The sequence below is a fragment of the Cherax quadricarinatus genome, unplaced genomic scaffold (assembly GCF_038502225.1).
Source record: "Cherax quadricarinatus isolate ZL_2023a unplaced genomic scaffold, ASM3850222v1 Contig55, whole genome shotgun sequence".
Lineage (NCBI taxonomy): Eukaryota > Metazoa > Arthropoda > Malacostraca > Decapoda > Parastacidae > Cherax > Cherax quadricarinatus.
In genome coordinates, this window is record NW_027195081.1 from 391,313 (window position 1) to 404,357 (window position 13,045).

A 13,045-nucleotide genomic window follows, 5' to 3' on the forward strand; every position below is an offset into this window, starting at 1 on the left:
GGACACTTGTTATAATCATGGGGGAGCGCTAAACCCGTAGGGATTATGCAGCGCCTGTGGGTGGGGGGGGGAATAGAAGGCATCCAAGCTTCATTTGGGTAACTGGAGCACAGATCCAATTCCCAAGTTCAAGAGCCCTTCCTCACCAGCATCAAGGAACCTTCCGTGAGGGGTGAAACGACACAAGTGCAATTAATGTGACATTTTATTGTGGCAACGTTTCGCCCTGTGTCCATCTTCATCAGGTTACATGTTTAAAAATTTTAGTGGGTAAATATTAAACATTAATCCTAGAAACATTAAACAACATTTTTAAAAAACATTTACACTAGCTGCAATAAAAGCCTGGGATGTCAGTGACCAGAGGTCACAATGTAACTTGGGTCATGTCACGTGCGGGTACAAACGCACGTGACATGACCCAAGTTAAACTGCGACATGTACTAGATATGTATCGGATGTGAAAAATTTAGATATCCGCGGATGCGGATGTGTATGAGGATGTCTTACTTATTTTTGCGGATGTAAGAAAATGTGTGGATGTTTGGCGGATGCGGATATCCATTTACATTAAACACAGATGCGGATGTAAGAAAATGTGCGGATGTTTGGCGGATGCGGATATCCATTTACATAAAACACAGATGCGGATGTAAGAAAATGTGCGGAAGTTTGGCGGATGCGGATATCCATTTACATAAAACACAGATGCGGATGTAAGAAAATGTGCGGATGTTTGGCGGATGCGGATATCCATTTACATAAAACACAGATGCGGATGTAAGAAAATGTGCGGATGTTTGGCGGATGCGGATATCCATTTACATAAAACACAGATGAGGATGTAAGAAAATGTGCGGATGTTTGGCGGATGCGGATATCCATTTACATAAAACACAGATGCGGATGCAAGAAAATGTGCGGATGTTTGGCGGATGCGGATATCCGATACACTACATTTGTGTTCTCGTACACTTATACCAGCCACATTTAAACCTAATATGCAGTTTGAGTGGAACTCATCTGAAGTATAATACCAATCTATTTAACTAAGATACACCAGCATTGAGGGTTTGAAATCAATCACAAGAGGCAGTTTTTAAAAGTCACCCCACAAAAAGGTAAATACCTACTGAAAAAATCTTTGTTACTGCAGGTACCTCATTTCTGGAGATACCTAATTAGGAAGCTAAATTTACGAGGTTAATAAATGTTACCACTATTGTTTTATGAGCAGTAAAATGTCAATACCGTGGGACAATCCACCAAAAAAACTCGTATTTAAGAGAGGAACGACCTGACGATGTTTCGGTCCGGCTTAGACCATCCTCAAGTCATGTTGAAAATGGTAGCAAATACCGACAAGTTGAAGATTGAAACGTGCAAGATTTGGGTTTCTTTATTGATGAAGCGGATAGCCTACATAGTAGGCCTCTGCTGCCTCTATATTTGACTAAAGATGCCTACTGTGTAGCCGAAACGATTCATCAATAAACACACCCATCTGCTGTACATGTGTATTAATCTGCAGGCTAAAGTCAAAACTTAGGACTTGGCACTGGTCCAGGGCAGGCTATTTTTCGAGTCAGTTCCTCTCTCCAGTGCGGGTTTCTGGCGGACAGCTTTCCAATGCTCTAAATGATAGCTTCTCTAACCATATAGCGAACTTCCGGTAACGTGTCTAGTGGTGGGTCAAGTCGTCGTTCCGGATTCTAAAGCCCCCCTAATCTCTCGTCGCCAACGTCTCCCCACCTGTCGTCGCTAGCGCCACCCCATCCGTCATCGCTAACGCCGCCCCATCCGTCGTCGCCAACGCCACACTAACCTGTAACGACAGCCTTAATTAGTATCGTAAGACAACAACATTAGTTACAACAGTCAATTCTCCTCCCCTTCCCTCTGAAGCAAATCTTCACTAACTAGCTGTGCTGCATGTAGCACCAACGGGAGTAGTGGTGGTAGTCGTTCCTCGCCTCAGTCGTCCTCGCCCCTGCCGCCGTTGTCGTCCTCGTCCCAGCAGCCACCACTAACCTTACAAATATGAAAAGTTTGAGTTACAAAAGCGAGCGAAACAATAGGGTATTACTACAACAGTTGAAGACTAGAATCAAAAACATCGTGTCCACGGAGCTCGACGTTTCTCTGGGCGAGAAACTTACTACCACAAAACTATTACACGACACAAATAGCCCACACATAGGAGAAAAACTTCGGACTACGTTTCGGTCCAACTTGAACCATTAACTAGTCTCCGGCTAGTTAATAGTCCAAGTCGGACCGAAACGTCGTCACAAGCTTCATGTGTAGGTTATTCGTGTTCCAGTCATGGTATTGTGCCTGTTACCTACCACTACAAGGCTGAGGCACTGTTTGTTAATACTTGTCTCCAATTTAAGTCACCTCTGTATTCGACTGAAGACGCCTACTGTGTAGGCGACACGTTTAGGACGTAACATACCAAGGTGCTGCAGCAGTGTAATAATATCTATTTACTACCAGTACATGTACAAGGTATACAGACCATAGCAGACATCAGTGACATACTACTATATAGAAAGCCGCTTGTTATGCTGAGCATTTCCCGCAAATTAGGTCAGTTTTGTCCCAGGATGCGACCCACACCAGTCCACTAACACCCAGGTACCCATTTTACTGATGAATGAACATGGACAACCGGTGTTAAGAAACACGCCCAATGTTTCTATCCTCGCTGGGAATCGAACGCAGACCCTCGCCGTGTGAAGCGAGAGCTCAAAAAACCCGCGGAAATCAAATATTCAGACAGCTTTAACTTCTTCCACTAAACAGCAACAAAACAACAGTCTCTCAAACCAAATTAAAAGAACGAGTCTATTAAAAAGTCCATCACGTTACCACCTAAATCCCAAAGGTCGTAAAACGTACCTAAAACGGACTAAGGACATGACACAATGTCCATGACACACTACTAGCGTGTGTCATGGACATTGTGGCCAGCTTCACAGCGATGGTTTACGTGGATGGGAAGAGTTGGCTTTGAGAAGGAGCTGCCGTGCATGGGCCAGTAATCCTGCTGCAGTGTTTCTCAGTTCTTGTGGTTTTTTTTGGGGGTTTAAAGGATGGGGGGGGGGTAATGATGGTATCCGTGGGCGTGCATGGGAGAATTTTTGAATCCAGTGTATCAGTGCCATAATGCTGACGTAATCAGGCGTTTGCCGTTACCTCCTCTTGGCTAGTGGAGGGCAGAACTATTTTTAAGATACCTCCTGCCACCGGGGGGGGTCCTCGACCTCCTGCCACCGGGGGGGGTCCTCGACCTCCTGCCACCGGAGGGGGGTCCTCGACCTCCTGCCACCGGAGGGGGGTCCTCGACCTCCTGCCACCGGAGGGGGGTCCTCGACCTCCTGCCACCGGAGGGGGGTCCTCGACCTCCTGCCACCGGAGGGGGGTCCTCGACCTCCTGCCACCGGAGGGGGGTCCTCGACCTCCTGCCACCGGGGGGGGGTCCTCGACCTCCTGCCACCGGGGGGGGTCCTCGACCTCCTGCCACCGGGGGGGGTCCTCGACCTCCTGCCACCGGGGGGGGTCCTCGACCTCCTGCCACCGGGGGGGGGTCCTCGACCTCCTGCCACCGGGGGGGGGGTCCTCTACAGGTGCCAACTTCACACATGTCTGCCAGGTGTCACTTGCAATACAAGGAAATGAGACCCCTCTTGTTCACGTATCTCAGCACTGATGAGTTTCATTAACGTCATAGTAACTGATGTTCTGACGTATTGAGAAACGTTTGCCATGCCAGCCATCTGCCAACAGTACCCTAGAACCAGCTGGTGTACAGGCCAGTGTGGGGTTTAAAATGCCTGGGAGAATCAGTCTTTTTGGGGGAACCAGAAAGAACTATCAAGGCTGGATGTGATAAGGTACACGATTCAATACTGCTCCCTGAACAAATTAGTGAGAGAAGACTCCTAGTTTAATTGCTAGATCACTCAAGTCACACACTTAGGTCCGTTGCTCGATCCCCGGTAGGGATGGAGACATTAGGACGTGTTCCCTCAAGACACCTGCTGTCCCTGATCAACTATCAATAAAATAGGTACCTAGGAGTTAGTAGACTGCTGTGGGTCGCATCCTGGGGCAAATTGACCTAATTTGCCCGAAAAGCTTTGCATAACAAGGTGCTTATAATGTAGTGGTATCACTAATGTAAGCTAGGCCTATATACCTCGTACATATACATGTAGAAATAGCGATTCTCGTGTTCAAATATACATCTCTGGTTCATTAAGTTAATAATCGAGACTCCAGTGCTATAATTTGACTAGATCAAAGCTGGAATGGCATAAACATTGATAATTGATAACTACAAATTGGTTTAGAAATGTTCCAGTGTTTTCTGACATGTCTTCTTAAACCAACACTGGCATCCCGACTCTTAAGAGTGGAGGGCGGAGATGTCAAGGACATTACCAGCACGTGTGTGAGTGAATGTCAGGGGGGCTCTGGTGGCTTGGTGGTTAACGCTCTCGCTTCACACGGTGAGGGCCTGGGTTCGATTCCCAGCCAGAGTAGAAACATTGGACGTGTTTCTTTCCACCTGTTGTCTATGTTCCCCATCAGTAAAATGGGTACCTGGGTGTTAGTCGACTGGTGTGGGTCGCATCCTGGGACACTGACCTAAGGAGGCCTCGTCACAGACTGGGCCGCGGGGGCGTTGACCCCCGGAACTCTCTCCAGGTAAACTCTCTCTCCAGGTAAACAATGATTGATGACATTCCAATTCTGAGACAGCTTGTTATGAGGGATAAAAGCTGGCGAGGTCCCGACTTACCAGCCCAAGACAGACCTCAAGTAGTACATAAATGGTATTCAATACCGACAAAATTAATACGACATGTGCAATCTCTGGGTATCCATTTGTAGACGTTCCGCTATCCAGTGGTTTTATCAATACAAATTCAAGACGCAATGGGATGACAGAGCTGTCAACAAAAGATGAGATAATCAGTCCCTTGGAGTTCAAGAACACCGTAGTTTTGAATACAAACACAGGCAACTCCAAGGCTGAGGGACTGATTACCTGTCTTTTGTACATACTTATGCAATCTCTTTTCATTATGTCCTTTAATTTGTATTGATAAACCCACTGGATGCCAAAACGTCTACAAATAAAGATACCCTGAGGTCTGATGAATTAGACACGTGTCTAATTCATCAGACCTCAGGTAGACTTATCATACCTAGGGGGCAAACTAGACCATTTTTCCACACCTTGTTCATTAGATTTTTTAATCCATAATTTATATAGCAGACGGACTTTACTAAAGTTAAGCAGTATGGGTAATAGTGCCACTACGTTTCAGATATTTAAGTTATATTAAGTGCTAAACTCAAGTGGATAATTCAACACAGTATGTGATGGAGGCCATTCGACCCAGTTGAATGGCTATACCATTCCTGAGATACGGGCATCTGGTGTTACTTAAGTGAATACCCTAATGAAACGATAAAAATTACTGTTCTAGACCTATAGTGTCAAAACGTGAAATTTTTATTTATCCTCGTGCCAGTCCTATCTTCATCCAGTAGTCAAATCTGCTGGACTATTTAGCCTTATAATTAACCAAGTGTCAACAAAGGCTCCTTAATAACAGTGCCCAACGTATCTATTTCATTTACAGTCTCCTGTCGAAGAAAGTGTTCACGAAATCCTAGACTGAATCTGGCTGCCAGACACTGGGTGTAAGTTCATTCAGGTATACACATACACAGTTACATAGATTATCATACATAGCAGCATATGTGTAGAGAACCTGGGTTAACCCAAAAAAAGTGACTTATTATCATTGGTCTGGAGAGATGAACAGTAACGTATTCATGTAGATTTGCCAGGACGGGTCGTGGCCCGGGTCTTCTCCATATGGTGACTCGGCAGTGGCTCCCGGAGTGTCTGAGTTCGTCTAAGTAATGCATCATTTACAGCCCTATGGCGGGAGCAGCACGAACTAATTAACAGAGTCGGTCAAGTGTACACTTTTTCCTCAAAATTGTACATCTGATAGTTCCAGGAATCGCATCTCTTGTGGCCGGTCTCAAACTAGAGCCTCAAACTAGGCAATATTACAGAATTTAACGTTTGATAAATACAGGAATGGGTAAGAATGTGCAGAATTTATGTTGAAGTTTGTGATATTTCTGTCTTGCATATTCAAGGGATATAAGGAATCTTGCAAGAGTGCAAAACTTGACACGTTTGCATATCACATACAACGGTAGGGTGTTCCTAGATGGTTCCGTATAGTCATTCCTGTATAATTTACATGGTGGTCGTACAAGAACGGTATACAATACCGACAAGATGAAATTAAGACGTTGTTAAGACACATGATGCCCAGATGTTGCACATGTGTCTTAATTTCAATTTAGATGGTCAATGACTCATCCGGTCACATCTATTTATTGTTGCTCGTCTGTCGAGCCCACTAGGCTTACTACTTTCCCAAAGATAGCACAATTTGATGCAATCATTCCTGATGTGATAGTTTGTCTACCTAGCAATGTACACAAGCAACAATAGTTATTAAACTCACGTAGACGTTTTCTAACACTAAAAAACTACGAGTTTTACTTACCAGTTTAGCGCCATGCAGCAAGCAACACTAGTGGTAGTAGTCGTCCCTGCCACAGCCGCTGCCGAGGTCGCTGTCGCCCTTCCTACGTCCGTTATCATCGTTGTCGTCCCCATCACATCCGTGGCCTGTCATCGACCCCGCTGCTCCACATCGATGGCGTTGCCCCACCACTGTTATTAAATAAATCAGTGGTAAAGCGTCAATAGCCATCTTAGCTAAGCACATCCAAAATTAGATCACCTTCCCTGCTCACACACCTTTCCCTTTGTCCGTGTTTCACACAACACTAATAACACCCTCACTAACCTGCTCTCAATCTGTACCAACACTATTATTGGTGGCCTTAGTCGTTTTCACCTCCACGGCTGCCTCCACCGGTGCCTCCACCTCCTACGATGTCGCTCGTCTGTTTACAAAAGCTTCGCTGGGAATATTTACTAATTGAAGAGCAATATCACCTTAACCTCGCATTTTTTCTTTCTCAAGCTAACGGAAACAAAAGCACTGCAACACGAACCAGCAACACACGCAGCAACACTAGTGGTGACGGCGCTCGCTGTAGCCACTTCCTTCCCCGCCCCGTGCCGCTGCCGTTCCTCCTGCCCCGTGCCGCTGCCGTTCCTCCTGCCCCGTGCCGCTGCCGTTCCTCCCGCTGTCGCCACCACCAACCTGCTAGCAAAAGCAGCTGAAGAACACTCATAAATAAAAAAGGCACAATACCGTGACTGGAGCAATACACAAATAACCCGCACAGGGAACAGGAGCTTACGACGACGTTTCGGACAAACTTGGACCATTTACAGTGACTTTGTAAATGATCCAAGTCGGACCAAAACGTCGTCGTAAGCTCCTCTCTTCTATATGCCGGTTATTTAACATATACTTATGCACTGTTCAGCACATTTAAGGACAAGTTTCGCCCATTAGGACTGAAGCCACTGGGCGAAACGCTTCCTCTGATGTCCCCGAGCTCTACATGCCTTTTCCATACGTCTATCATACCATTTGCCAACAGTAGTACCGAGAAATATTCATTGATGCTAGTAAAGAATTCTTAACCAAGCGATGTTATTTACCCTTAAATAACAGAATAATAAAAACAGTGAATAAATGTTGATAAATTAGACATGTGCAACTCTTGGGTATCTTTATTGAGGAAACGTTTCGCCACACAGTGGCTTCATCATGTGTCTAATTTATCAACATGTCGGTTCTCTGAACCATCCATCTACAAACCTGTCACACTGCAACTTCTTGGGATCTTAATACTTAGGAATTCTTCGCTTGCCTAATTCTTGGGCACGACCTACTTCAACATTGGACAAATGTGACACCACCTATGACTGCTGCACCTCTCCTGCCATACGGTTTATAAGCTCCTTCTCCGCTGATATGCCGTATTCTATTCAAGATTGATGGACTGAACACATCGACTCAAGGTTGAGGGACTGGTTACCTCATTCTCCTCCTGTTCTTCAAGTTTATCCTATGTATGGACTGATGAAGCCACTGTGTGGCGAAACGTTTCCTCAAAGATACCCAAGAGTTGCACATGTGTCTAATTTATCAACATGTCGGTTCTCTGAACCATTCATCTACAAATAGTGTATAAATAGTCTAGCAAACTGTTGATAAATGGGACTTGTGCAACATCTTGCAATCCTAATTTTCGAAACGTTAATGCAGTATTAAGATACCCAAATGCTACATAGGTGCCTCGTTTATCATGAACTATCATTAATATGAACACAAAGGCACAATACCCTGACTGGAACAATACACAAGTAGGAGATAAAGTCGTTTCGGTCCGACTTGTAAATGGTGCAAGTTAGACCGAAACATCGTAAGTTTCTATGTGCGGGTTATCTGTGTAAATGGGGTTACTACCCATTCCCCAGACATGGGTGTAGCTCTTCCCCTTACATAAAATAACAATAGCCAGGCTACCTGTGGCACCAACAACAACTCTGCGCCACCGTCCCAACCCACTGACAACAGCACTGACAACAGCACTGACAACAGTAATAACAGCTTTACTAACCATATTGTCTGCATGTAGCAGCATCAATAGTCACCTTTGTCTGCGTTGTCGTTCCTGACGCTCGTCGACCACTGCCGCTTTCCCTGCCGCCAGCCGCCGCTTCCCCTGCCGCCAGCCGCCATCCTATTAACAAACTCCAATAGATATCCCCAGAAAAATATCACTGACTTTTTTTTCGTTTCTTTCCCCAAGTTACCAAAAGCCAAATTGATAATGCCTCTTCTGATCGATTTCAAACTTGAAATGCTGGTATATCCTACTTAAACATAGATTCTTAAGAATATTGAAATGCGTTTCCCATTTTTAATAGGTATTTCTTCTGCTACAAGTCGGAAATACCTTTCGTAAATACTTTCAAACACTAGAGAGTTCACAGGAGAAGGGGGCCACCGGCATGGGGGCCACCGGCATGGGGTCCACAGGCGAAGGGGGGCCACCAGCAAAGGGGGCCACCGGCAAAGGGGGCCACCGGCAAGAGGTCCACAAGCGAAGGGGGCCACCGGCAAGGGGGCCACAGGCGAAGGGGGCCACCGGCAAGGGGTCCAAACAAATGTTACATAATTTTTGACTATAGGTATAGCAGTAACAGCCTGTTTAATCAGACTTCAGTCCACCAGGTCACAGTCCACCAGGTCACAGTCCACCAGGTCACAGACTGGGTTACGGGGGCGATGATTCTTGAAACCCTCTTCAGGTATACCTACAACTCCAGGTATTCCAGGTATACATCTGCAAATCTTAAAATTTCATTAAACAATTTGGGATGTAAGCTCCATACAATAATAAGAAAAATTCATCAACCGATCGCCTTCAAACCTCAAAACGTCGTATCGTATTCGGTGGGAGAGTCGGAGGTGTTGGGATGTAGAGGTCCCTATTTTAATTAATAAAATATTGATTTCTGTGCGATAGTTTGAGAATACTTCAAAAGTTTCTCGTAGGTTGGCCATGGAAAGGTTGGCCATGGAAAGGTTGGCCATGGAAAGGTTGGCCATGGAAAGGTTGGCCATGGAAAGGTTGGCCATGGAAAGGTTGGCCATGGAAAGGTTGGCCATGGAAAGGTTGGCCATGGAAAGGTTGGCCATGGAAAGGTTGGCCATGGAAAGGTTGGCCATGGAAAGGTTGGCCATGGAAAGGTTGGCCATGGAAAGGTTGGCCATGGAAAGGTTGGCCATGGAAAGGTTGGCCATGGACAGAGAGTACTTGCTATTCAAACTATAATTATTTACTAATCAAATTAAGTCACCACCATCATTCTCTCTTCCCTTCATACTGGTAAAAATAAAAGCCTGACTTAAAGAAATAAAAATTTCTCAGCACTATTTGCCAGTAACCAACAATAACTATCAATTTCTTTTACTGTTAAGAAAAGCTTTACTAAAAACACTTCTAGGTATTAGGTGCTAATATAATATTAAAAATCACTACTTCTCTCTCGCTGGTACCAACAAAAGCCTCCTTATCTGCTACTGAAATCACTATCCCCACCACTACCCTGGTACCAACAAAATCCCCACTATCTAGCACTCAGCACTAACCACCACTACGACGCTGGTATTAAAAGCCTTACTATTTTCCACTTTAACCAGCACTAACCACTACCACTAACCAACCACCACCCTGGTACCAACAAAAGCCTCCTTATCTGCCACTGAAATCACTATCCCCACCACTACCCTGGTACCAACAAAATCCCCACTATCTGCCACTTAGCACTAACCACCACTACGACGCTGGTATTAAAAGCCTTACTATTTTCCACTTTAACCAGCACTAACCACTACCACTAACCAACCACCACCCTGGTACCAACAAAAGCCTCCTTATCTGCCACTGAAATCACTATCCCCACCATCACGCTGGTACCAACAAAATCCCCACTATCTGCCACTGAAACCACCACCACCCTGGTATCAACAAAAGCTTCACTAACACTTAACTCGAGCTCCCAGACGCTGTTGCAGGAAACAGGTCTCGTGTCCCTCAACTTCCTCCAGCCTTATGTATATTCAGCAGCTGGTAATGAAGTATCTAGCTACTACACCACCGCCTCTCACCACGACACAACCCAGGAGGAGCCAGGGGAGTGCAAAGGGAATTGTTGTGTAGAAACAGAGGGAGAGGATAGGTAGGGGAGAGGTAGGGAATGGAGGGATGGAGAGGACAAGAAGAACGAAAAGAATCGTGTGGAGAAGACGAACAGGGAGGGCCAGAGGAACAGGGAGGGCCAGAGGAACAGGGAGGGGAAAATTAGAGGAAAAGGATGTTGGAAAGACTAATGGGAAAAAAAGAACAAAAAAAGGGGAAAATGAAAAGTATGAGAATGATAAGAGTAAACGGAGGGAAGGAGAGCTAGAAAATAAGTGTGAAATAGAAGAAATTAATAAATGGGGGAAGGGGAAGAATGAGAGAAATGGGGAAAAAATGTTAAAACTGACTCGCAAACACACACAAAAAAATGCGTGTATTTCAATCTTCATCCTTGGCCCTGTTCAGCAGACCGAGTTAAACCCACAAGTCGAAAAAAACACAACTGTGCTTCGTGTTGTCGTCTTCATGTGGATTATATCCTACGTACAAAACTCCAATTACATTTTAATGTTCTTATCCCGCACATTTCAGTCTCATTGTTGCAAAATTAACCATAGACTGTCATTTTTACCGTAGATTTAACAATGCCATTTCCAAAGCTCCGAATATTAAAAAAATGCTATTATTTTATTGCATATTTCCACGATTCAGTGCGGTTTACCCGGAGGATGTTCCGGTGGTCAGCGCCCCCCGCGGCCCAGTCCATGGCCAGACTTAAGTATTTAGACGAAATATGTATTTGCTAACTGAAAAAAAATGGCTTACTTTTCCCATAAATTAGCAGTAGTATCGCTAAATAATATAATTCTTGCGTACATATTAAGTCGAGACTGATTACGTTGACTTCACATCTGCTGCGACGGCTTCCTCTGCATTCAGTTAAAAGCCTACCGAGTAGGCGAAACGTTTCGGAATGAAGCTACGTTACTGTTGCAGTAATGTCTTATCAGGCCTTGACAGATAACGAACGTAATGGAATAGAAACTTGTTAACACTGTCTGGAACACAAATTACATTCTCTCGCAAGACGATGATTGAGGAGAGACCTGCCTCGCATGGGCCAGTAGGCCTGTTGCAGTGTTCCTTTTTTCTTATGTTCTTAAGAGAAAGATGGATATTAACGAAGGGGATATAAATAAAGTCCTGAGGATATCCCTCCATGAGAGAACCCATAATAATGGATTCAAACTAGATAAGTTTAGATTTAGAAAGGATACTGGGAAGCACTGGTTTGGAAATATAGTAGTCGATGAGTGGGAAAGTTTGCCTAGTAAGGTTATTGAAGCTAAAACGTTTGTTAGCTTCAAATTTAAGTTAAATACACGAGTGACAGGGGTTAGATATGAGTGGGATTTGTACACTAGTTTGGGCAGCACTGAAAATGGGTTGGAAAAATATTTTTGTTAGTGGGTTGGGTGAACTTTATCGAGTCCCAAACCCAGGTAGATCTGTTCGTGACTTAAAGCTCACTGTGTGGGCGAAACGTTGTCAATAAAGGATGGCATTATACCGAATTTGTTTATTTTTCCACGAAATAACATACACAGTCTCACGCCAGGGCCTGCTTCTCCCAACACGGGGAAAGTAAATTTTGGAGCTTTGGACCAGAGCAATCATTAATCTCCCCACCTGGCATCATTTATATTCTTATTTCCTTCATTTTAAGCAAGAATGTTATTAAAAAATGTGTAAAGGCGTTGAGTTTTCATTCGAGTGTGTCTTCGGTATCAGCTATAACCAAGTAACTCTCATACAACCTGGATTTATGCACCATAATGTAATATCTTAAGATAAAAGGTAAGTGAACGGGATTGGAGAATAAATTTAGATACCTTAAAACTTCTAACTACACCTACACCCACCCACCCACACACACCCACACCCACACACACACCCACACACACACCCACACACACACCCACACACACACCCACACACACACCCACACACACACCCACACACACACCCACACACACACCCACACACACACCCACACACACACCCACACACACACCCACACACACACCCACACACACACCCACACACACACCCACACACACATCCACACACACATATCCACACACACATCCACACACACACCCACACACACACCCACACACACACCCACACACACACCCACACACACACCCTCACACACACCCACACACACCCACACACACACCCTCACACACACCACCACACCCACCCTCCCACACCCCCACACACACCCCCACACACACCCCCACACACACCCACACACACACAAATTAGTGAAAAAAATGGTGAATTTCCAAACGCTTTA

At 45.0% G+C, this 13,045-nt stretch overlaps 1 protein-coding gene across 2 annotated transcripts; it reads right to left on the reverse strand.

Moving 5' to 3' along the window:
* Positions 1-208: 208 nt before the first annotated feature.
* LOC128704580 (uncharacterized) lies at positions 209-8,809 on the reverse strand. 2 transcript variants are annotated; one of them, XM_070079952.1, is made up of 6 exons: positions 8,687-8,809; positions 7,129-7,280; positions 6,918-7,017; positions 6,612-6,781; positions 1,921-2,026; positions 209-1,825 (listed from the first exon to the last, which is right to left on the reverse strand). In XM_070079952.1, the coding sequence occupies exons 1-3, from the start codon at positions 8,772-8,774 to the stop codon at positions 6,955-6,957; spliced, it is 303 nt and encodes a 100-aa protein (XP_069936053.1). In that variant the 5' UTR covers positions 8,775-8,809; the 3' UTR covers positions 209-1,825; positions 1,921-2,026; positions 6,612-6,781; positions 6,918-6,954. The 2 variants fall into 2 exon arrangements, with proteins under 2 accessions (XP_069936053.1, XP_069936051.1); XM_070079950.1 differs by having other exon boundaries at positions 1,921-2,031.
* Positions 8,810-13,045: the final 4,236 nt, after the last annotated feature.

Bases quoted from the DNA above. Each gene is read 5' to 3' on its own strand.
- LOC128704580 (XM_070079952.1), bottom strand. From the start codon at position 8,774: ATGGCGGCTGGCGGCAGGGGAAGCGGCGGCTGGCGGCAGGGAAAGCGG. The intron at 7,281-8,686 runs GTGACTATTGAT...TTTTGCTAGCAG, and splicing joins GAACGACAACGCAGACAAAG to GTTGGTGGTGGCGACAGCGG. The intron at 7,018-7,128 runs GTTCGTGTTGCA...TTTTGTAAACAG, and splicing joins TGTTGCTGCGTGTGTTGCTG to ACGAGCGACATCGTAGGAGG.